At 43.6% G+C, this 23,223-nt stretch overlaps 1 protein-coding gene across 1 annotated transcript; it reads right to left on the bottom strand.

The window, feature by feature from the left end:
* Positions 1-1,185: 1,185 nt before the first annotated feature.
* Positions 1,186-21,300, bottom strand: EXOC3 (exocyst complex component 3). Its single transcript, XM_035136096.3, has 13 exons — positions 20,594-21,300; positions 16,881-17,072; positions 16,039-16,258; positions 15,176-15,857; positions 14,367-14,484; positions 13,919-14,044; positions 13,197-13,297; positions 11,965-12,075; positions 10,390-10,540; positions 10,033-10,155; positions 6,968-7,129; positions 4,650-4,777; positions 1,186-1,659 (listed from the first exon to the last, which is right to left on the bottom strand). Exons 2-13 carry the CDS (start codon positions 17,022-17,024, stop codon positions 1,488-1,490), a joined length of 2,238 nt encoding a protein of 745 aa, XP_034991987.1. The 5' UTR covers positions 17,025-17,072; positions 20,594-21,300; the 3' UTR covers positions 1,186-1,487.
* Between the last annotated feature and the right edge of the window lie 1,923 nt (positions 21,301-23,223).

Here is a 23,223-nt window from a genome sequence, read left to right on the forward strand (position 1 = left end):
CCCTACCGGGACTGCAGGCCGAGGAGGCTTGAAAACCTCCCCCCCCAAAAAAAATTCCCCTCCCACCTACTCAAATCGCGAGGCGACTCCATCTGGAGCCCTACATCACGAGGGGCTGAGAGGAGGCGGCGGCAGAGCGGGAAGAGCAGGAACCCGTGCCGCCGCCGTCGCCTCCCTCCCGGCCGCCCCCCGGGGAGCAGCTCCGCCGGAACTGAGAAGCCAAAGGCCGACTCGGGGGTGGGGGGCAGAGCAAAAGCCAGGCACCCTCCCGAGTGTCTATGAGGAGAAAACGGGGAAAGAGGGAAGAGAAACCCGGCTCCATCAAGAGAGCGGCTGTTGCGCTTCGCCTACTTCCCCCTCAGGCTCACTCCGCGTCCCTTTCACCCGCTCGCTCGCCCACCTCCCGGATGCAGCCAAGGAGAGGAAGGGAAGCGGCGGGTGGCGGCTCCCCAGTGCCGCCTCACTCGCTCTCGGAGACAACAGCAAAGCCCGCCAAAAAAAATCCAGCGCTGCTCCGTCCCGGCACCAACTTTGCCGGCGGCGCCTGTAGGGCTTTCCTACCTCCTCGGCAGGCTTCCTCCTCCTCCTGCATTTCACTTCCCTGTCTGGCCGCTGTGCCACCGCCTCCCTCAGCCTCATTTGAAATTCCCTGGCCAAGGCCGTCAGCGCGGCTCCAGCGCCCCAGCCTCCGCCTGCAGCCCCGCCCCCGGTTTTGACCCTCGGCCAATCGCAGGCTCCAGAACTACTGTCAGCTGCTATTGTCGGCGGCGGCTACGCGGGCCACATGACAAGTTCTGGCGGGCCAGATTAGGCCCCCGGGCCTTGTGTTTGACACCCGTGGTATAGACCTTCCTGTTTACTCATGCCTATTAAACATATTATGAAATCTGTATTTGAATCTTGGTGGTTTTGTATGCCATGTTTTTTAAATTTCATGCTTTAATTATTCATTTTATGCTGACAGTGTTTTTAGTGTAAGCCACCTAAGAGAATTTTGTGTTGTGGAATGGCATGCAATACTGAAAATAAATAGAGAACATGTATAAAGTTTGTGTTGAAGGGAGAGGGAAGCTCCATTCCCAATGCAAATGGCATTGCACATTTAGCAATCCTTTATACACATCTCCTTTCAAATCCAGTAAGTCTGTTAAATTGGGGTGGGGAAACAAATAACGAATGTACCTCAACAATTTCAAGTTTTCATTCTTTCATGAATAAAGCACCCCTAATACATTTCCTAAAACCTATTCAGTTAGTCATCAGAGTACACACAAAAAGTTCAAGACAGACTTTGTCAAAACAACTGATGGTGAAGACGTCAATTTAAAGCATTCTGGCCATCAGAATACAGCATACTCTTCAAGTGACTAAGCTAACATCAGACACAAAAACTAAAAGCCCAGCACGAAACTCTCATGTGCAAAGCCAGATTAGGCTACAATATAGTAACACTACACCAAAGTGATCCATACCGAAATAATTTGCTATTACTTAAGAAGCTTTGGCACAGTTAATGTTGGAACTGTAATTTCTTTAAAAATGGGCACATAGTTTGCATTTGGCAGGGTTGAGCCTTTGTCCAGAGTTTCAATTATGGTCTGCTTCATCTCTCTGCTGGCATCTCCTCGCATTGTCAGTAAAGCTGCAATATGATCATCCCTACCAATGAAAGAAGAACAGCATCAGTACAAAAGCCATTAATGGGAATAATATTGGCAACAGGAAATTCACAGAGTACCCATTCTACACTAAACACCTGAGTACCAACTTATCTTCTAGACACTCTAAATTTTAGAGTGCTTACAGGCCAATTTTTCCAATTATCTTTGTTATGAGAATCCTTCCACAAACCACATACAAGGCATATATTGTACAATATGGGTCCACAAGCCATCACGATGACCACTGTCTACTCAGCATATCTGCTCAGCCACACTTGGTTCCTTGCTATCCATCCATACGTTCTAATTACATTTCTATATTAATCTGTTTTAAGGCGTTTCTGTGACTTATAGTTTCCCTCTCACTGCCTTGTTGCGCGGCTGGTGCTGTGGTCTAAACCACTGAGCCTAGGGCTTGCCGATCGCAAGGTCGGCGGTTTGAATCCCTGCAACGGGGTGAGCTCCTGTTGCTCGGTCCCAGCTCCTGCCCACCTAGCAGTTCAAAAGCACGTACAAAGTGTACCTTCCAGCAGGAAAGTAAACGGCATTTCTGTGCGCAGCTCTAGTTCGCCAGAAGCGGCTTAGTCATGCTGGCCACATGACCAGGAAGCTGTCTGCAGACAAACACCGACTCCCTCGGTCTATAGAGCGAGCTGAGCACCGCAACCCCAGAGTTGTTCGCAACTGGACTTAACTGTCAGGGGTCCTTTACCTTTTTACCTTTTTACAACTGGGTAGGACGGATGTAGCAGAGGGACCATGTGCTTCTCTGGAGAAGGACAGCTGCATTATAGATGGGTTTTGCTTCAGTGCTTAGGAGCCGACTGTCACATTTATGTTTGGAAAGCAATTTTATTGTAATTTAAATTGTTTGCAGGTAAACATAGTGGGGCTATGCATTCTTTAGTAGCATGTGATGGTTTGAGGAACTATTTGTGAAACATGCAGGAGTTAAGGTCCTGGTTTACTTATGTGTTCTGCTTATACGTAAAGGGTAAAGGTAAAGGACCCAAGGAGGGTTAAGACCAGTCGTATTTGACTTTGGGGTTTGGTGCTTTCAGCCTGAGGGAGCCGGCATTTGTCTGCAAACAGCTTTTTTGTGTCATGACTAAACTGCTTCTGGCGCAACGGGACACCGTGATGGAAGCCAGAGCACACGGAAACACTGTTTACCTTCCCACTGCAGCGACATCTATCTACTCATCTACTATCTGCTTTCAAACTGCTAGGTTGGCAGTTCTGCTTATAACATGTTTCTCAGGTATAAGAAAACAGATAAAAACCAGTATTTCTCAAAATAACTGAATTTTTCAACATGAAAATATACGGCTAAGTAACATTGAAAAACAATGCCCAGTGTTCCCAAAAATGTTATCTGATGTCTTGAAATTTATATCTTTTCTAAAAAATACTTTGTAAGTAGAAGCATTCTTCAAATTTGTTGGCAAAGTAATCCTAGTTGTAAACATGGGACTAATAATAAATTCAAAGTCATGTATTTCAACATTTCCCTTAAAGCAGTGGTTCCCAACCTTTCTTTGGCCATGTCCCACCTAAGCATCAATAAATAAATAAATAAATACATACATACATAAATAAATAAATAATTTATACTCCGCCCATTTGGCTGGGTTTCCCCAGCCACTCTGGGTGGCATCCAACAAAAGATACATTAAAAATCAGTCACTAAAAACTTCCCTAAACAGGGCTGCCTTCAGATGTTTTCTAAAAGTCTGAAGTCTGGTATCTGAAGAAGTGTGCATGCACACGAAAGCTCATACCAAAATATAAACTTAGTTGGTCTTTAAGGTGCTACTGAAGGAATTTTTTTATTTTGCTTCGACTCGGACCAACACGGCTACCTACCTGTATCTAAAAGTCAGATAGTTGTTTATTTCCTTGACATCTGATTGGGGGGGGGGCGTTTCACAGGGCGGGTGCCACTACCGAGAAGGCCCTCTGCCTGGTTCCCTGTAGCTTTGCTTCTCGCAGTGAGGGAACCACCAGAAGGCCCTCGGTGCTGGATCTCAGTGTCCGGGCTGAATGATGGGGGTGGAGACGCTCCTTCAGGTATACTGGGCCAAGGCCGTTTAGGACTTTAAAAAGTTAGCACCAACACTTTGAATAGTGCTCGGAAACGTACTGGGAGCCAACATAGGTCTTTCAAGAGTGGTGTTATGTGGTATCAGTGGCCGCTCCCAGTCACCAGTCTAGCTGCCGCATTCTGGATTATCCTGATTGCCCGCCCCCCTCCCCGGTGACATCAAATTATTATTATTCAAAAAGTGAACTCCTATTCACGTGGAGGAAGCCTAAAAGGCAATTAACTTGGTCTAACTCATTCTTGATTTGCCTCCCCTAAAAATCAAATTGCCCCCCTGTGGGGCGTGTGCCCCACGTTGGGAACCATGGTCTTGAAGTCACAAAGAACTATGGTTGTTCTGCTAATCCAATCTCATATGGTTCTACAGGGTTTTAGGACTGAGGGCACATTCCTAAACCCACATTTGCCAAGAATCTGAATGCAGAGAGGAGGAGAACTGCAAGTTCGTCCGTGACTGGACTTAACGGTCAGGGGTCCCTTTACCTTTCCTCCAAATACCACTAAAAAGAACATATTCTTGTACAGTGGACCCTTCGGGTAACGTAACTTTCGGGTTTCGCTGCACATGCATGCGCAGAAGCGCTCTATCGCGCTACGTACGTGTGCAGAAGCAGCGCCTCATGTTGCAGACTTTTTGGGCTACGTACGGACCCACGGAACGAATTAAGTTTGTATCTGGAGCGTCCACTGTAATTGGGGACTCAATTGTGTGTGTTCAGATACTGACTTTGTATGCTTATCTTTCTTGCATATATAACCTTACATTGTGGAATCAAGGGATTGACATAAAACTACATTTCAACAGTTTTTGTCAAGCCTTCTCGTGACCTTGAATGGAAGAAAACATTGTTACAAAATTTAGAAATTACTACCGGTAGTATTACCTGATATCTGGATGTTTGCTAACTAAAGTTGAGACTTCTAGGTAAAGCAGTGATGGATCTGTCAACTTAAATACTTCTGCAATGGCTTCAATGACATCACAAAGTCCTTCTGTTTCCTCTCCAGATCCCTATTGAACAGTATAAAATGGATAATCATTTTCAGACATCTAATCTCAAATTACCTTTAATATGCAAGGCAGAAGATGAGAACAAACTGGCAAAGCAGCAGCAACACCTTTTCATGTTTCTGTTTTTATTGTTTAAAAATGTAGGCCACATTCTCACCTGGTAACATGTTGCTCGTTTACAGTGAGAGTAAGTGTGTCTAACTGTGTTGGACTCTGGCTACAGTGTTTATTCAACTTGACATTTTCATCAAAACCACTCTAAAAACATTTCAGCAGTCCTGCACATACATAAATATTGTATGACTAGTATATTTTACTTATGTCACAATAATTTCTAAACAAATACAGTGGTGCCTCACTAGACGAATGCCCTGCTAGATGAAAATTTCGCTTAAGGAAAGGATTTTCTGATCAGAGGTTGCCTCGCTATACGACGAGGTTTTCTATGGCCAACACTTCGTCTTGCGTGGCCATAAAAACCTCCGATCAGAAAATCAGGGCATTCACCTAGCGAAAGGGGAACCAGCTGTAGCAAGGGAAGAAGGCAAAGGAAGGTCAGCTGAGAGGCGCTGACCTTCCTTTACCTTCTTCTGGTTCCCCTTTGTGTTCCGCTGGTCTCTGCCCCGGCAGAGACCAGCAGAACACAAAGAGGAACTAGCGGGGGAGAAGTAGGGGGGGCCTTCTCAAGCCCCGTACGATCCCCGCTGTGTGACAGGCGGAGTGGGGGAAAGGCAGAGGAACGATCCTTCGCCTTTCCCCACCCCGCCTATCACATGAAGATTGGCAGGTGCTGCTTGGGGAAGGCAGGCAGGCAGGCGGCAACAGCCCTGGAGCTTCCCTGGGCTGTTGCCGCCCGCCTGCCTGCCTTGCCCAAATCGAAGCGCAGCGGCCGCTTGCTTGGGGAAGGCAGGCAGGCAGGCGGCAACAGCCCGGGGAAGCTCCAGGGCTGTTGCCATCCCCCTGCCTGCTTCCCCGAGCTGAAGCGCTCAGGGGACGGAGTCGAAGTCCCCCCTGGGGGGAAGGCAAACGGCGAAAAGCCCCCGCTGCGGACTGGCTTGGCGGTGGCGGGAAGCCAGTCCCGCCACCGCCAAGCCAGTCCCGGAGCCGAATTGCGGCGTGGCGGGGGCTTTTCGCCATTTGCCTCCCCCTTAGCTTGGGGAAGGCAAACGGCGAAAAGCCCCCCCCCCCCGCGCCGCAATTCGGCTCCGTCCCCCAGGCGCTTCAGCTCGGGGAAGCAGGCAGGGAGATGGCAACAGCCCGGGAAACTGCGGGATGTTTCCGTGTCCCTGCCTGCTTCCCCGAGCCGTAGCGCATCGGGGGACAGAGCCGAAGATCGGCGGGCGCTGCTTGCCGGGGTTGACAAGCCCCGCAAGCAGCGCCCGCCGATCTTCGTGTGACAGGCAGGGCGGGGGAAAGGCGGGGGAACAATCCTCCGCTTTCCCCCCACCCCCGCCTGTCACACAACACAGATCCGAAGATCAGTGGGCGCTGTTTGACAAGCCCCGGCAAGCAGCGCCCGCTGATCTTCGTGTGACGGGCGGTGGGGAAGGCAGGCAGGCAAGAGAGCAAGTGCCTGCCTGCCTTCCCCGCCGCCAGTCCCCCGGAGCCCATAGGAACGCATTGATTAAGTTTCAATGCATTCCTATGGGAAACCGGGACTCGCTAGACGAAAAATTTGTTACACGAATTGACCCGTGGAATGAATTAATTTCGTCTAGCGAGGCACCACTGCATGTTGTTTGAAAGTAGATGGCCTATCATATTCTCACTATACACAGTCTTCAGTCAATTTTGGAGTGCTTCTTTTTTTGAGAGAGATACGAGGCTGATTCATTTATCTATTTCCACTGAGTGGCTGGTTAACTGACGCTCTTCTGTTCTCCATTTGAGTTGTCTCTGAATTTCCTGGATGTGCACTAAGAGACACCATTGAACTGGAGATAAGATATGATGGCCCAGAAAGGCAAGTGGGTGCGACTTGCCCCAGAAGTTGGGCCAGACGTTCCTCACTTCTAATATAAGTGGAGATTATAAATATTTATTTCAACAATTTATAGGCTATACTGCTTAACATTGCAGTTTCAAAGCAGATGGATTAATGCACTAATTTTAGAATAGGTTGTGGGGATGCTAATTTATAATTATTTCTAAAAAATTCTTCTTTTGACATTGTGGTTTTCTTATACTTACAGCAGTAAGTTTCTTGAACAGAAATCTGAACTGTTCAGCTTCTCTGTTCATTCTTTCAGCACCTTCTTTTCTTTCTTCTGCATTCTTGAAAGTAATACGCTTTAGCATAATAGCCTTGATGTACTCTACAACAACTCTGCGATGGCACTCAAGAGTCATTTTCTGAAAGAAACATTCAAATTATACAACTGGTAACCAGTACAAGTTATGTTAGTCTATAAGAGAAACAAATACAGTGGTACCTCCGGTTGCAAATGGGATCCGTTCTGGAGGTCCGGCCGCATCCCAAGGTTTTCGCAAGCCAGGGAGAAGCGGTAGTCCGCTTCTGCGCATGCGTGCGCGGCGAAACACTTCCAGGTTTGCCACTTTCACAACCTGAAGTTTATGTTACCCGAGGGTAACGTAACCTGAGGTGCTACTGTATTTCATTTCTGCACCACACTCATTTGAGTAGTAAGAAATTAACACTGACTTAGTGACACCTATTAGGGGATGGAGCACCTGTTAGCTTCATCTGGATTGGCCCCAATTCTGTGGCAGATAAATTGGTGAGCATGTTTATTTCCAAATGACAGCTATGCAGACTAGTAGTGGGGAGAAACTGTTCAGTGGATATGTACTGGTCTGAGAAACTTCTCTCAGCCTGAGGGCCACATTCCCTCATGGGCAACCGTTCAGGAAGGCAGCGTGCCAGGAGTGGGTGGGAGTAGAAGCAAAAGAGAAGAGAGGAACAGATTAATTAACTGGTGTTGTGGTGACTTCCAAGTGATAAACAGGTGGGTGGCCCTGCCCATCTGTGCAAGTGGCGTGCTGTAGGTGGGCAAACTCAGGATCTGGCCCACTAGTTAGAAACCCAAAACACTTAAACCATGATCCTTGAGCTTGGATGGAATGCTAAGCCAGGGATTGTGGCTTGTGGCTAAAGGGAGCAGTGAAGCAGGATCAATCTCTGTGTTCACAGTAAACCATTAACCATGGGTTCAGCATGATGTGTAAACTCCCGGTGGCTGTGCATTCCAGCTACTTCAAAGTCCAACACTCAAAGTCCAACACTCATGCAGCCTCACATGCTCTCATTTTTATCCTGCTTTTTCACAGCAGTATTCATGTTCAGAAAAGTGTGGCTAGTATAAACTATTAAAAAGAGCAGAATATAAAGGATGCTGCAGGTACTATGTCCAATTATATTTCCTTTGCAACAGCTTTAAACAGCAGCCAAATGTGATTTAATATGAAATCTAGAGAGGTGAGACCTTTATAGTGGCAGTAAACAACAAAAGACATACAGTGGAACCTCGGTTTATGAACACCTCGGTTTACAAATTTTCAGTTTACGAACGCCGCGGACCCATCTGGAACGGATTAATTCACTTTCCATTACTTTTAATGGGAAAGTTCGCTTCAGTTTATGAACAGACTTCCGGAACCAATTGTGTTCATAAACCGAGGTACCACTGTACTGATTTCGACCAATATAGCAGCTGCGTTTCCCCAATTCCTCATGTCACACTTTCAGATTTGAAACATAGGAAGTGCAGTTAGCAATAAAAAGGGCTGTAATAATGAACAGGGTACTGTGATCACACCTTGAGGGGAAAGACATGAGTTAAATTCAACAATTTTTGAAATTGAGGCTTTTGAAATTGTTCCAGCAAAAGCCTGCACAGTGGTAAACACTTCTAGATAATAGCTGAGTTTGAAAAATCATTTCTTAGCTTACTAAGCAAAGGTATAAACAACCGTTTTGCCTATGCATGCAGCCCCTTTTATTCCATTATGGCATGAGCAATGATACCTGGAACACTCCAATTAGCTGTAGTTCCGCAGTTTAGAAAACTGGCAAACCATGGTTACCAGCTTTGGAATAAGCCATGGTTTTGTTATAGATCTGGGAGGAACTCCCACCCCCGCCAGCTAAACCCTAGAAATTAATAAATGGTAGGATTTTGATTATTTGGGATGCAAAGGGGAAAATAAAAGCTGCAGAGGAATTCCTGAGCTAGCCTATGCAAAATGACCTGGCCAAGCTAGGACCATTAAGAAACAATACAGGGCCATTGAGAGCAATACAAGAGAATTGTCCTTTCCTCTTGCCCTGAGGTGTGAACAGAGACTGAAGATTTGGAAGACTGCCAAGGTAAATGGGTGTGAGGTGACAGGAAAAGTGCTTTTTAGCAAGGTGTGCTGGGAAGAAGAATGGTATCTTGGATAGAATGGCTGCAGGCATGCTGAGAGAGATGCTTTTGACCCTGCTTGAGATGACCATGCTGTAAGATACGGATTCCCTCCATGAAGACTAAAGATCTAAATATGTGAATAAATCATATTTCTTACAGCTACAACAGTTTCTGTCGCACCTTCAATTCTCCAAAGGAGCACAAACCCCAGGTGAGTGCCTGGAACCCCCTGGAATCTTGCTACCATTCAGCTGAGAGTGGGGGTGGCACCCTGCTTTTGTAACAGTATTAAACCAGAAATTGTTTTAATATCTTGGTCTGTTTTGAACATGGTAATTATTTCCCATTTTAAACAAAATGTAAAACTACAAGTAAATAAAAATTACTCAAGCCATGAAGGGCAAGGAGGCTGTGTATGTGGTCAAACGGATCATTAATATCTCACACAAACCAGACCAATGAGCTACTTTGCAATAGTTCTCATAAAGAGAAACTCATTGAAGATCTATTGTGCAAATTTCAGGAGGAAAATTCATTGGAGTTTCAAAACTTTGAAATCGCCAAAAACATTGGTTCGTTCTGTAAGGTATTTCAGTTTGTACAGGTAGTACTTGTTAAAGAGGAAAATAAATCTGAACAGCATGAGTGGAATGGATCATAGGAATTAACTTTGCATATCCTGCTCATTTACAGACAAGAGATCTTACATTACTACAGAAACAGGTTATTAAGATATTTTTCATAGTACCTTGCTTTTTATTACTTCAAAGTCAATTTATTAATTCAAAGTCAAAATAATAATAAATGCCCAGGAATGGCAAAGCAGTATTTCAGCCCATTAGGCTACACTATTTAAGTATCTTAGATAAAACTTAGCAAATTCTGTACCTTCTTACAGGGCTTCTTTATTCTTGCAAAATCATTGAAATAATCCTCCACCGTTACACAAATTGTATCTACTGCATTGGATCCTGCCAGCCATTTCCTTGTCATCAGTTCACTGAGATGTGGCTGAAAGAGAAGCAGAATCACTTTTAGACAACATCCTTCAACTTTAGATCTATCGTACATCCCAGCACTGTTCTAGAAAACTTGAATGTGTTAACGTTTTACCCATTAAGTAGCTACAAAGATGGATCTCAGCGGCCATATCTGGGCATTTCTGTCTGTTTGCCACTCTAGATAGACACAGATACTATTTCAAAAAATTTTAAAAAGAGGATGCCAAATGAAATAAAAGTTAACCTCTAAATCCATGAAGACTTCATCAAGCAGGCTTGCACATCCTTCCTTGGCAACATCATCCAGAACTGCATCAATGCATGCATGACTGCTTGTCATAAGCTCTTCCATCACAGGAGTCAAGTATTTCTTTTTCAAACTGATGATAGATTCCCTTTGACAAACAATACAATATCCTTCAGCATCCCAATAGCCCAATGCAAGAGCTAGTTCAACCAATCAGTTAAGGCAGTGTTTCCCAACCTTGTGCCTCCAGCTGTTTTCGGACTACAATTCCCATCATTCCTGACCACTGGTCTTGCTAGCTAGGGATGATGGGAGTTGTAGTCCCAAAACATCTGGAGGCACACTGGTTGGGAAACACTGAGTTAATGTAATATGTTGTGATGTCATAAGAGGCTACAACAAAGCTGATAAGTACAATTGCTCAAGAACTAATAGTAGTTCCTCTTGCCCAATATTACCAATTGAGAAAAATGACTGTGCAAATGCACCTTGGGTGACGTACACGTTTGGAGAACCAATAACTAACTGGCTTAAGCCAGTGATTTCCAAAATGTGTTACATGGAACATTAAGATTCCTTGGACACTGACTGACGGCTCCTTACCAAGAAAACAAGTAACAGTGGGCAGGTGTCTTTGCCTACCACCAGCAATCCTTCCCATGCAATTTGAAGGTATATGAAGTCCATTCTAGAGCAGTGTTCCCAGACCTTTTGCTGTGACGGAACCCTTCACTTTAAACAAAACTTCACTGGAACCCATGCAATAAAATATTTCAAAATGGGGGAAGGAGTTGATTATTAGGAGAGCAAAGAAGGGACAGCCAGCCAGAGCAGCAACTTTTAAAAGACAATTTTGAGACTTTGAAAAAATGTTCCTGTCAAACTCCCATTCTCTCATTTTGCTTGTCATCCTTAAGGCTTTCACTCTTCTCAGCTCTAAAGGAGCAGCATACTTAACCCTTGCTGCTCTTGTGGAATCTTTTTATTGGATTGGAAATTTGTCCTAGTTGTAGACCTCATCAGATAAGATCATCCATGCAAAGTTTCAAATTACTAGCTCAACAACTGCCGTTTTGATAAGCTACATCCGGATTATAATGGTGGGATGTTGTTTTTGCTACTTGCCCTAACTATGTAGCACCCCCATAAAAGAAAAGCTTTACAGTTTGCATGGCAGATGTAGGTAACAGTGAATCAGATGCAGGCTCAACCATTTAGTCATAACCTGCCACCACGCTTCAGACAGGCTATCCACTTTTTGTTTAGTGTCTAAAGGGCCAAATAAGTTTCTTCATTTATACTTTAATCTTTCTGCATAAAGAAAACAAAACTAAAACTGCAAAGATTTTAATAAAGAGTTGCAAACCTACTTCAGGGACCAGGGCAGAGTTTTATTTTTAGCATGTAAACCAGATAATAGTTTGATATTTCCCATTCAAGATTTACCTCACTGAAACATGCACACTGCGTTTTCAAGAGCTGTCCTCAAATAGAAATAGTATGTCTCATTTATAAAGCAGCAAAACTGCATTTGCCACACAAATCATAGCACAACCTCAGCACAGAACTTACTTAAAGGTCTGGCAATTGTTGATGATGGCAACCATGTACTGAACATAGCACAGATGGTACTGACGATTTCTTAGATGCTCTTCTTTATATAAATTTGCTTCCTCTTTGTACCTGTGTAATGGAGAATGGGGCAAAACCCAAGAATGGAAAAAGAGAAACAATTCAGCTCCTGGCCTGCAGAAGGGAAGAGGAAGTACTGCCACTTCTCTTTTACAATGAACCACCAAGTATTTGTTTATTTCAATATTTGTATATAGCCTTTCAAGGGAAAAAATTGCCCAAGGCAGCTCACATAAAACAAAACATACAGCAGCAATTTAACAGCTATATAACACAATTACACCAATATGGCAGCTGATAAAAATAAGAGCCAAGCATACACCATCCTAATTAAATTGGACTGAAATAAAAATGCCTTAAGGTCTATTTTAAAAAACAGGGTTAAAAACTGTGTGTGTGTGTACACACACACACACCCCTAGTGTGGAATTTCTAGTGCCTTCTAATTTGGAATGAAGTAAAAAAATATGTAACTTGATAGATCTTGAAGTCAGGCAGGGTAGCAGAGCTTCTGAAGCTGGTATTTTAGAGGCCAATATGGGTGCATGTAGTCCATCAAATAAAATGGTCTTAAACCATTTGGGCCTTTAGTGGTCATCATCAGCACTTTAAAATTTGGTTTAGAGACTCAATGGGCTAGTTTGCACATCACACCAAGTCTAATAATTGCTTAGCAAGACTTCACTGGTCAAGGTTTGGCTCAGTGTGTTGTCTGAACCTTGGTTGCAGCTTGTGGTTAATGGGGAGGAGTTTACCTGCTTGATGCCTTGGTTCAGACATCATGCTAAATCAAAGCTTAGCCAGGCACAGCATGTTTTAGCAGCAAAAAGGACAAGGGAGCAGCAAAGCAGTTGTGAGTTCCTCTCTGGGGAACTCTTAGCATGAGCTGCGAGCTGCTCAATGACTGTGTGCTGCTAAATCCGTATCTGGAAGCACCCTGTGACCAAAGTACGGCACGTAAGAACGGTACAAAGTTTTCATTTTTGGTCACAAGGGGGAGCAGGAAGCTAAACACTACTTTCCTCATATCTTACTTTTAACGAACAGAGTACCGGGTAGCTGAGGGGAACAACAAGGTAGGGGGTTCTAGCTGCTAGGCAGTATATGTGCAGAGAAAACATCCCTCCTAAGTAATAGAGAAACAGTGAGTGAAAGCTAACATTTAATTTTACCTGCTGAGGAATGAACTCATTTGTTGAAGGCACAAATAGAGTACCTTTATTTTCAAATCTTCACTTATCTGTGTAGCTACTTGAAGATTCTGCTCAAACATCTAAAAACACAAACCAATAAGGCAATATTGCAGTTAATAAGAATGCAGCAGCCTGCTAGTAACCCTGTTTCTTTTGCAGACTGAAGCTATGAGGCAAATAGGAGAGCTTATGTCCATAGAACAACACATTTTGCCCCCCCCCAAGCCCCAGTCATGGCACTGTACAGTGAGTGCATCTATTAACTTATTCTGCCCATAAGTCATGGGCATTTTGTGGATGCCACACAGATGTCAGCCATAGCCCTACACTTTTGTTGCTATACTAGAAAGAGCTTATGTGGTGGCAGAGCAAATCCAAAAGGTACAAGTCCAATGTGACCAAATGTAGTGGAAGGGATTCCATGCCTTTAAAGAATTAAGTGTCAAATTATAGGTTTTAATATTTCAACCACACTTGTTTAATGTTTACCCAGAAGTAAGTTTCACTGTGTTCAATGGGGCTTACTCATTGCAAAGTGTGCATAGGATTGCAGCTTTAAGTGACCAAGTGAAATCAATTCAATCTACAAAACAAACACAAAGCAGAATAGCATGCACTCATCATTTTATTCATTTCCACATTTTCAGAGCGTTGCCCCTTCCTTCTGCCCCAATCAGTATACTGAAGCCAATTGCTTATACCTGGAACACAATAGCAGGGAGTGTAGTCTGATAGTATCCATCTTGATCTGCTTCAGGCTCATTTTCTTTTAGCCAGTCTTTCTTATCTGTCTCCAGTGCTTTTCGTAGCCAGCCAATGATGTTGGACTATAGGAAGATTAAAATTCAAAAGAAAGGCAGGCAAATATATTGAATCTGGATACTAAATTAAAATGGCCCATGCACTTCACTAATGCCCATGAAGCAGAACTAAGTTTTGCCTGCTGCCACTCAACCCACATTAGGAAAGTTTCTAGTGGAATGAAAATTGTTTGCCAAGGACACAAATTGCAAGTTGTACAACTGATTTGCAAACATGCATGGTAAAATCTGAATTGTGCAGGGTTGGGGGTGGGAGAACAGCCAAGTAAGAATAATGAATATTCCAACCCCATATGAAGGAGTGAGCAAAATTACTGTTATTGCTTACTGTAAGAGTTGACATATATGTGCTGAGAAGCTCATCCACCACTTCCTGAGAAAGCAATGGCTGCAGGGTATTCACATCCACCTCTGGTGCAAGTTCTGGATTTCCCATCATCTCTATGCTGAATTGGAGAGAACAGACAGAATCCATGTGCCACTGCAATAAACTATGATTATCCTGCCGAGGTAGATGCCTAGTTTAGAAATCTGCATGTTGCTGCAAAGTTTTTATTCTGGCAAGATTCTGGCAACTCTCTTTCCTCATCGGTAATAATCAGGGAGTAGAATCTATAGAACATGTCCTTCTGTTTTGTAAGTTTTATGCTGGAGTTGGGCAGCACATGGTTGGCCCTTCACTGACCTAACTACTAGAAAAGCCAGTTCAATTTTATATTAAATATCAGATAGAAGATAAAACCTGAAATTTCTGTCAGTGTCAGTGAGAAGAAGAGAACAACTCATCATCTGAAACTGGAAGGACCATCTTCAGGAACTAACTCAGGATTACTGTAGCTCTATATAATTGTTTTCATGTTTCACTTTTGAATCTGTTTTACTCAGTTATTCTGGTGTACTCTATGCTTTTATTGTACTTTTGATCTGCTCACTGCATTGGATTGATTGATTAGTATTGGGCTATATGGACCAAAGTTCCATCCTGCTATAAAAAGGCTTAATGTATAATAATAGCTTGTGGCTCAGCAGTATATAAAAATATAATCCACCTTTCCACCTCTGTATGCATCTATCTAAAACCATGTGTTCTTTCATTCATGTTTACTTGCTACTACACCTAAAAGACAGTACCCTTACCTTTTGTAAGTATTTAAAACCCATGTCAAAAGGCTAACAATTTCATTTGCTTCCAGATCTTCAGAAGCCAGATCTTGCATGCGTAAAGACAGTGCCTGATGGTACATGCTTAGTAATCTTTTGAAAATTTCATAGTGTGGGGGGAAACATTGATCCAAAAGGTTCTTGGCCACCAGCAGATCATCAAGGACATATTTGCGAATTATTTCCAGATGACGGACAAGCCACATTTTGTCAGATTCTCGGGTGTCTGCTTGAGTGCCTTCAATCCTGGTAGTGACTGTTCGATCCAATACATTGAACATTTTCTCCTTCCATTTTTTAGGCCTGCCAGGGGGGATAAATCCAGTTTGCTTTTTCCTGTCTAGCATGCGCCTGTCTATTTTCTCTTCCCTCTCAATTATTCTGACAACTGAAACCAGCAAGGTGGGATCTCGGCGGACAGTGACTAGAGACCTCTGAATGACCATCCAGAGTTGCTTGGCCAGCTCTTCAGAAAGTTTTTGCATATCTCCAAAATAGTTGTCAATGAGGTTCATATCACGGGTGTTCTTGCTGTCCATACGATATTGTTCATACATCAGATCATCTCGAGAGCACTCCAAGTCCATTAGCTTTCGGTGGGCTTGCAGTAATTCCCCCTGATCAATCAAGTCTTGTGTCTCCTGTACTATCTCTGGCACTGAAAAGCAAAATCAGGAAGAAATGTAATCACATTATGTCACATAAACCTGGTTTCAGAACAATAGCTGCATGAAAAATGGTAGCTTCAAGCAGACTTTAATGGTACCTCTGAAAATGCCACTATAGCATTACATTTCTATTCTACCCACAGAGTGAGGCCACTCATTGTAGACTCATACCTGAGAAGATATTCTTGAGGTTCTCTACAGCAGCTGCTAGTTGGCTATGCTGAACTACAGCATCTTTAACATCCTTGAGGCTTTCTATGGTGTTTATACTTTGCCGCCAGTCTTTATTGACATCAATCAAAGAACGCTGAATATCTTTTACATCATTCAGTGCATTGTGCAGTTGGCTTAAGCCAGTTCGGACGCCATCTAGCTGTGACTGGATTGCTGCCTGAAAAGAAAAACGTAAAATTAAATTACTACATTAGTTAAGAACCTATCTGTTGTGGGATGAAGGAAACACAGATAGAGACATACAAGGGAGCCAACTTTAATGAACTAATTTTAAAATAATTAGAAGTAGAGAAAGGAGTGGGGGAATGCCAAATTCCGTAGCATGGGTTCATTTGCTATTCCGAAAACAAAAAAGGACCTGTAACATCTTAAAGGATAATATATTTGGAACATAAGGTTTCATGAGCTAGAGCCCACATGCATCTGATGAAGTGGGCTCTGGATGATGAAACATTAGGCCTCAATACACTTCTTTAGCTGCAATCCTATATTGTACCCAATAACCTGGGAGTAAGCTCTGTGGAACTCAGTGGGACTTACTTCTGAGTAGACAACATAGGATTGTATGGTTAAGTCATTAAGAGGCCACAGGAGTGTTGTTTTCTTCCAATGGTAAATCAGATGCTCCTCACTTCAGAAACTAAGATCAACACAGTGAAGGGGAAAAGAGGGGACACTATAGTTCTAGCACTATTGTTCTACACTTAAAGAATTTACAAAGATAACCTAGACTATTACATCCTCAGCTGTAATACAGGGTTCGGACTGAGGTTTCATACCTTCAGTCTAGCTTCCACTGAAGCCTTCTTCCGTGCTTCCCTCCGACGATATTGTTCCACTTTATCCAGTTGATCTGGCCGCTGCAGCATTCCAGCGACTCTCTGCACAGCTGTTGCAACTGCCTCTCGGCCAGTCTCCTCCATTGTGGAGCAAAGTCTTAAAATGAAGATGTGTTTCTATCTCAAGGGACACTGAAGAAACAGGGCAATTAAATATTTAGAGACTTTACACATCTCTTATAAAAAGCAATGGACCCAACACAGTTGCCAGTGACAAAGACAAGTTAAACAAATAAGAACACATGAACCTTGATAGCTGCATTGTAAATACTTGCAACACAACAGTGAAAGAGACAGGCAAATTATGAATAAAAGATCAATCACCCAGTTTAATTGCTCCATTTTATATCTACTCATTGATTATTCATCTTCACAGGCTCATACTGACAGAATATTTTTTCTCTGATACCAGATAAGCCATGTGAAGTTGAGTTCACTGTAGGTTTCCTGATTGATAACTTTGGAACTCCTCAACGTGGCCACCAGATTCTGCTGGACCACAATTCCCAGCATTCCCTGCTGCAAGCACACACTGCTCAGCATCCTGGGAAGTACAGTCCAGCCAGGGCTGCCGTTTGTGTTTGTTTGTTGTGTGTGTGTGTGTGTGTGTGTGTGTGTGTGTGTGTACACACACACTCACACAAAATCATACAGCCACTGCCAGAGACAGACCCTGCATAGGGCAGCAGGACTCCCAGCACAGCATGCATGAAAGCTCATGAGGAGCGGAGGGGAGAAGGCCAATTCAGGGGGCAAGGAGGACTGATGACCACAAAACAACTTGGAAGGACATCAAAATGGAGGGAAGTCAAAAGAGAGTAAGAAAGCAAACTAATGCTTAACATACTGAAATTTACAAGCTTAAGCACATTTGACTCTGCATAAAATCAGGCTGTAATGATTTCAAATCCCTCAAAAGTGGCAGCACCTGTATTCCTGTTGTTGTGATAAAAATAGTAATATGTTTCTATCATACAACATAATTTTACTGTATAGGATTTTGGCAGTTTGATGTCTTGTTATTATAATACTAAAAATGGGGAAAATAAACAACATTAAAATGCTTCAAAATGTTTGTGTGGTGTGAAAAAGGAAAGACAACACAGCACATCAACAGTTGGGGCAGGGAGGAATAAGCCTAGCTTCTTCCCAGCTTTGCAACTGAAATGACAGGTGTGCATGGCAGCAAATAAACACCCAACAAAGCCATCACCTGCCCTCCCATGCTTCAGATGGGCTATACACCTTTTTCTCTCTCACATGAAACCTATCATACATTTTATAAACATTATAAAAATGCTAACAAGTGCAACATTTCACTCCTAGATGTTGAACTGGTGAAGCCATGGGAGGTAGAGAAGATAATTAGCATTTGTCTGCACAGCCAAGTTTTCCCTACACCATGTGTTGCTCATTCCTCTCCCTTGCTCTATGAAACGTGCTTAAGCCTGCAGGGCTTGTTCAAACTTGCAGGACTGGTTTTTTTCAGAGCGCAGGTCTACAGTACAGTGGTACCTCAGTTTATGAACACAATTGGTTCCGGAAGTCTGTTCATAAACTGAAGCGTTCATAAACTGAAGCAAACTTTCCCATTGAAAGTAATGGAAAGTGGATTAATCTGTTCCAGGCGGTCCGTGGAGTACTTAAACTGAAGCGAACTTTCCCATTGAAAGTAATGGAAAGTGAATTAATCCATTCCAGATGGGTCCGTGGCGTTCGTAAACCGAAAATTCATAAACTGAGGTGTTCATAAACCGAGGTTCCACTGTGTAAATATACTACATTCAATCCAGAATGGCCCCACTACTCTCAAACTGTTGTGCCTGTTTTCACCAAAGATACACTACCTTCATTGCATCTTGGGTTTTTCCTACAGGAGAGGAGACAGGACTCCAGAACATACTATGCAGACAACAGGGGAATAAAACAGACAACAGAAATTGACTGTAGCCTGCTTCCCACATGAAGAGTTTCATATATGGATTTACTACTTCTGTGTAGAAATTGGATAGCATCATGTAGTGTGTAGACCATTTTCCTGTGTGCATGCACCACAGGCAGCAAAGTAAAACCTAGTTTTCTCCTGTGGGTGTTACACACAGCTTCCTCAAAGAAAGTGGTAAGTCATTAGTAACTATGTGTGTCCTATATATGATAGTAGGGATTCAGGTGGCGCTGTGGTCTAAACCACTGAGCCACTTTGGGCGGCTTCTAACAAAATATTAAATATTAAAATACAATAGTCCGTCAAACATTAAAAGCTTCCCTAAACAGGGTTGCCTTCAGATGTCTTCTAAAAGTCTGGTAGTTGCTTTTCTCTTTGACATCTGGTGGGAGGGCATTCCACAGGGTGGGTGCCACTACCGAGAAGGCCCTATGCCTGGTTCCCCATAACTTGGCTTCTCGCAGCGAGGGAACCGCCAGAAGGCCCTCGGTGCTGGACTTCAGTGTCTGGGCAGAAAGCACACCAGTGCAAGTAGATAAATAGGTACTGCTGCAGTGGGAAAGTAAACAGCGTTTCCATATGCTCTGGTTTCTGTTGCGGTGTTCCATTGCGCCAGAAGTGGTTTAGTCATGCTGGCCACATGACCCAGAAAGCTGTCTGTGGACAAACACCAGCTCCCTCGGCCTGAAGTAAGATGAATGCTACACCCCATAGTTGCCTTTGAGTGGACTTAAGCGTCCAGGGGTCCTTTTCTCCCCCCCCCACCTTTTACCTACAAATGATAAAGCCCTACATTGCAAAAATGTTGGTGGTATTTGTTTTATTTAAAATTATATACCGCTTGATTGCAGAAAAATCCTCAAAGTGGTTTACAAAAAAGAGAAAGATAAAATCGCTTTTAAAATTCACAACCATTATTGAGAAAACATACCAAAAAGTGAAAACCACAATAACACTCATACAAACTTTATAAACATCTGAGTAAGACTTGTCTAAAAAAGAATGCTTTCCAGCAGGCACTGGAAATAATGCACTCAAGACACCTGCCCAATATCAATACGCAGGGAGTTCCAAAGTGCCAGTGCTGCTTGCTTCCCTACATTATCTAGCAGCTAAGAGACAAAACACAAACACACCACCAAGGGGTCAACTGCTCCCCTTTGACGAACCTGGAATAGAATCGCCTAAAAATTATTCACCTGCATGCATGTAAAGTGTTTTCCCACCCAGATTGTTACAACCCTAGATATATGTGGATATAACAGTGGAAGAGCTGTTTCATAACTTGCATAACTGGTATCAGATTGTTTTGTTTATGCTTTCTTCTACAGGTGACTATGCAGAACAAAACCACACAATTATATGGCGTATCACTGAACAGTGCAGTTTAAAGTTATCAGCCCATCTTTTATCTTGATTCCATATTTGTATTTATTTTTTCACCTTCAAGTACATGGGCATAATTTACCTATGTGGGTTTTTTTTGGGGGGGGGGGTTTAGTCTGTTTGTTTGGTTTGAAGTATGATTATTTTAAATGCATTTTCTCTTTCCCCCCCCCCGGTTGCAATGAGGGAAGGGTTGGTCTGTTTGGCTGGTTTGTAAAGCGCTTGGGGTTGGCGTGTGCAAGACCGAGGGACTAACGAATTCTAATGAGAATGGTAATAATAGCAGCCGCAAGACGCCAGAACTCGGAACTAGTCCACCTACCAGTTATCCCCGAAAGGAGCTACGCCTTCCTCTTCCTCAGGACCGGAGGCGGGCGAGCACGTCCCTTTCCCCCTCAGCCGCTCGCCTCCGGCCGGCTCACCTGGGCAGCTGCGGCTGCTTCTATCTTCCCGGAAGTTTCTGACAGACAGCTTTGAAGTGCGCCTGCGCCACATTGCATCAACACTATATAAGCCCCGCCCCCCGACAGGCCTCAGGCGCGCAGCACGCGTGCGCGGTGTCGGCCGGCTCGCGGGCACGTCCCGTAACGAGCTGCGCGTGCGCGAAAGGTTATCCGCGACCGTTGCTAAAGGCTTCTTCTTTCAGCCGTTGGCCCCGCCTTCCTTCTTTCAGGTGTCAGATTAAAAAAAAAAAGGCGTGGCGGGGGTGGAATGAGGCGCCAAAAATAATAATAAATCTGCTCCGCCCTAATTCCTTTGGGTCAGTAAGCAGCAAGTGCTGTCACCTGCAAATCTTTGAGCCGAGTTTCACTTCAAGGAACGGAATAATGGTTATGGTGTGGCTCGTTTGTAGCAGTAAAACACTCTGTAAAAAGAAATGAAATAAAACCAATAAATCCGCGTCGCCCTTATACTGTATGTGTCTTGGCAGATGATGGAAACAGCGTTCGCCAAGTCTCATTGCTATCGGGCCCTTGAAGGCGTCGCTGCTTCGTGGTCTAGAACATGGCAGCGTCATGTTTCCAGTGCGCGGCCTGAAGGCGAGTCAATCCGTCTGGAGTTAAAAGAGATTTAGGTCCAGCGCAGACGCGCAAAGCGAAGGCTCTCCTCTCTCTCTTCGGGGCTTCCAAGCTTCAGGCCGAAAAAAGGAAAAGCGGGAAAGAAAACCGCCCTCAGAGAAGGATCAGTCATGTTCTAGGAATGGGCGCAAGCGCCAGGTCGCAAGTTGAGCCAGAGAAGAGCAGGCCAGGGAACAGGTGAAGAGCCCTCCTCATCCTGACGTGCTGATTTATGATATTGGGAAATATTTGCTTTAAAACATACATGGAATGGAAGAGCTGTGGCGGGCTGTGTGTTGTGTTTGCTGATATGTATTTTTGTGGTTCTGTGGAAGGCCACCCTATGATACTCGCATGATGGGCAATTTATATAAATGTAAATAAATAAATGAGTATGGTATTGATAACGGAGGCCTGGGATGAGATATTTGTTTAATTGTACATTTATTGCTCCATCCAGCGAGATGAGATAACTCAGGAACAAGGACTATGATGAGAGTTGTAAAGGCGACCGATACCAAGAATAGTTTTTTAAAGAAAATGTTTATTTGTTTTATGATAACATAAACACATTTTTTTAAAAAATAAAATAAAATTTTGATACCAAGAATAGTTTTTGGTCTGTTGCTCTCAGGTATATTTTAAAAAGCAGTGACTCCCTCATTTATTAATACCCTACATAAGATGCCAGTTAATTCAATGAGGCTAATTTTAAGATTATAATTATATGCACGTATACCTGGGAGTAAACACCACTGTACTTAACGAAGATGCCTGGATAAGCATACGTAATATTAGATGCAGGGCCAGCCAAATTCATTTTGGCACCTCAGGGAACCACAAAATGGCACCGTGTTCCCTGCCAGGGAAAAAGGGGTGAGTGAAGATCTGCATCAGGAACAAGGAGGGGGGAAATAAAGATCGACTTTGGGATCTGCTGCACCTGTGGATTCTGCTGTCTGGGGTGGTTGCCCCCATTTCTGTGCGCCAGCCCTCATTAGGTGGCATCGTGTGCCTACATATTGCTATCGAAGTTGAATTATTTCCATTGAGTGCATTGTATCTGTGTGGCCGGACATTAAGTAGAAATTCTTGTTTGGTGACATTTTTCTACAGCTTGGAAAAATCAGCTTGTATAAATCTGCATAGTTCTGTGTAATTCTTGGCTTTACTTGTTGGAGATTTGGGCTGATAAATAGGTGTGACTGCATTCAAATGCCTGGTGCTCAGCATTAGAAAAATATGAGTAATCATGAGAGCCATGGGATCATTGTCAATACAGTCAAATGAGGAAACTTTAAGGCCACAGGCGTACGTTTGTGTTTTGTTGGGTCCTTCAGTTTCTCTGTCTGTCTCAGACACACACACACACACACACACACACACAGAGAGAGAGAGAGAGAGAGAGAGAGAGAGAGATTTACTGTACATAGAAAAGCAACACATTAAGGAAATGGCTTTGTTAAAACTTCCTCCATAGTATGCTAATGGTCTACATGCAGTTAATTTTTCTATAGGAGAACATTCAAACACTATTCCCCTTCCAGCACTCCAAAGTGGTTCAGACCAGGAAAAGCTTTAAATTTAATTGATTTATGGACTGGACGTAAACCTCCAGTTCCTTGGAGGTTTTTAAGCAGAGGTTGGATGGCCATCTGTCAGATATGATCTACTTGAGATACCTGCATTACAGGGGGTTGGATTAGATTACCCCCTTTCAACACTACAGTTCTATGATCTTGCTAAAGTAAACATTGGAAGATCAATGGCTTGATCATCAGAACTATTTTTCTTTGGTTAAAAGCAGGTGTGGGGTAATTTAGATTGGGGCTGCAGCAGTGGGGCAGGAGAGTTAATCTGAAGCTGCTGTGGAGCAGGGGTGGATAGGTTGAGG

Source organism: Zootoca vivipara, chromosome 12 (assembly GCF_965207765.1).
Source record: "Zootoca vivipara chromosome 12, rZooViv2.hap1.1, whole genome shotgun sequence".
NCBI lineage: Eukaryota > Metazoa > Chordata > Lepidosauria > Squamata > Lacertidae > Zootoca > Zootoca vivipara.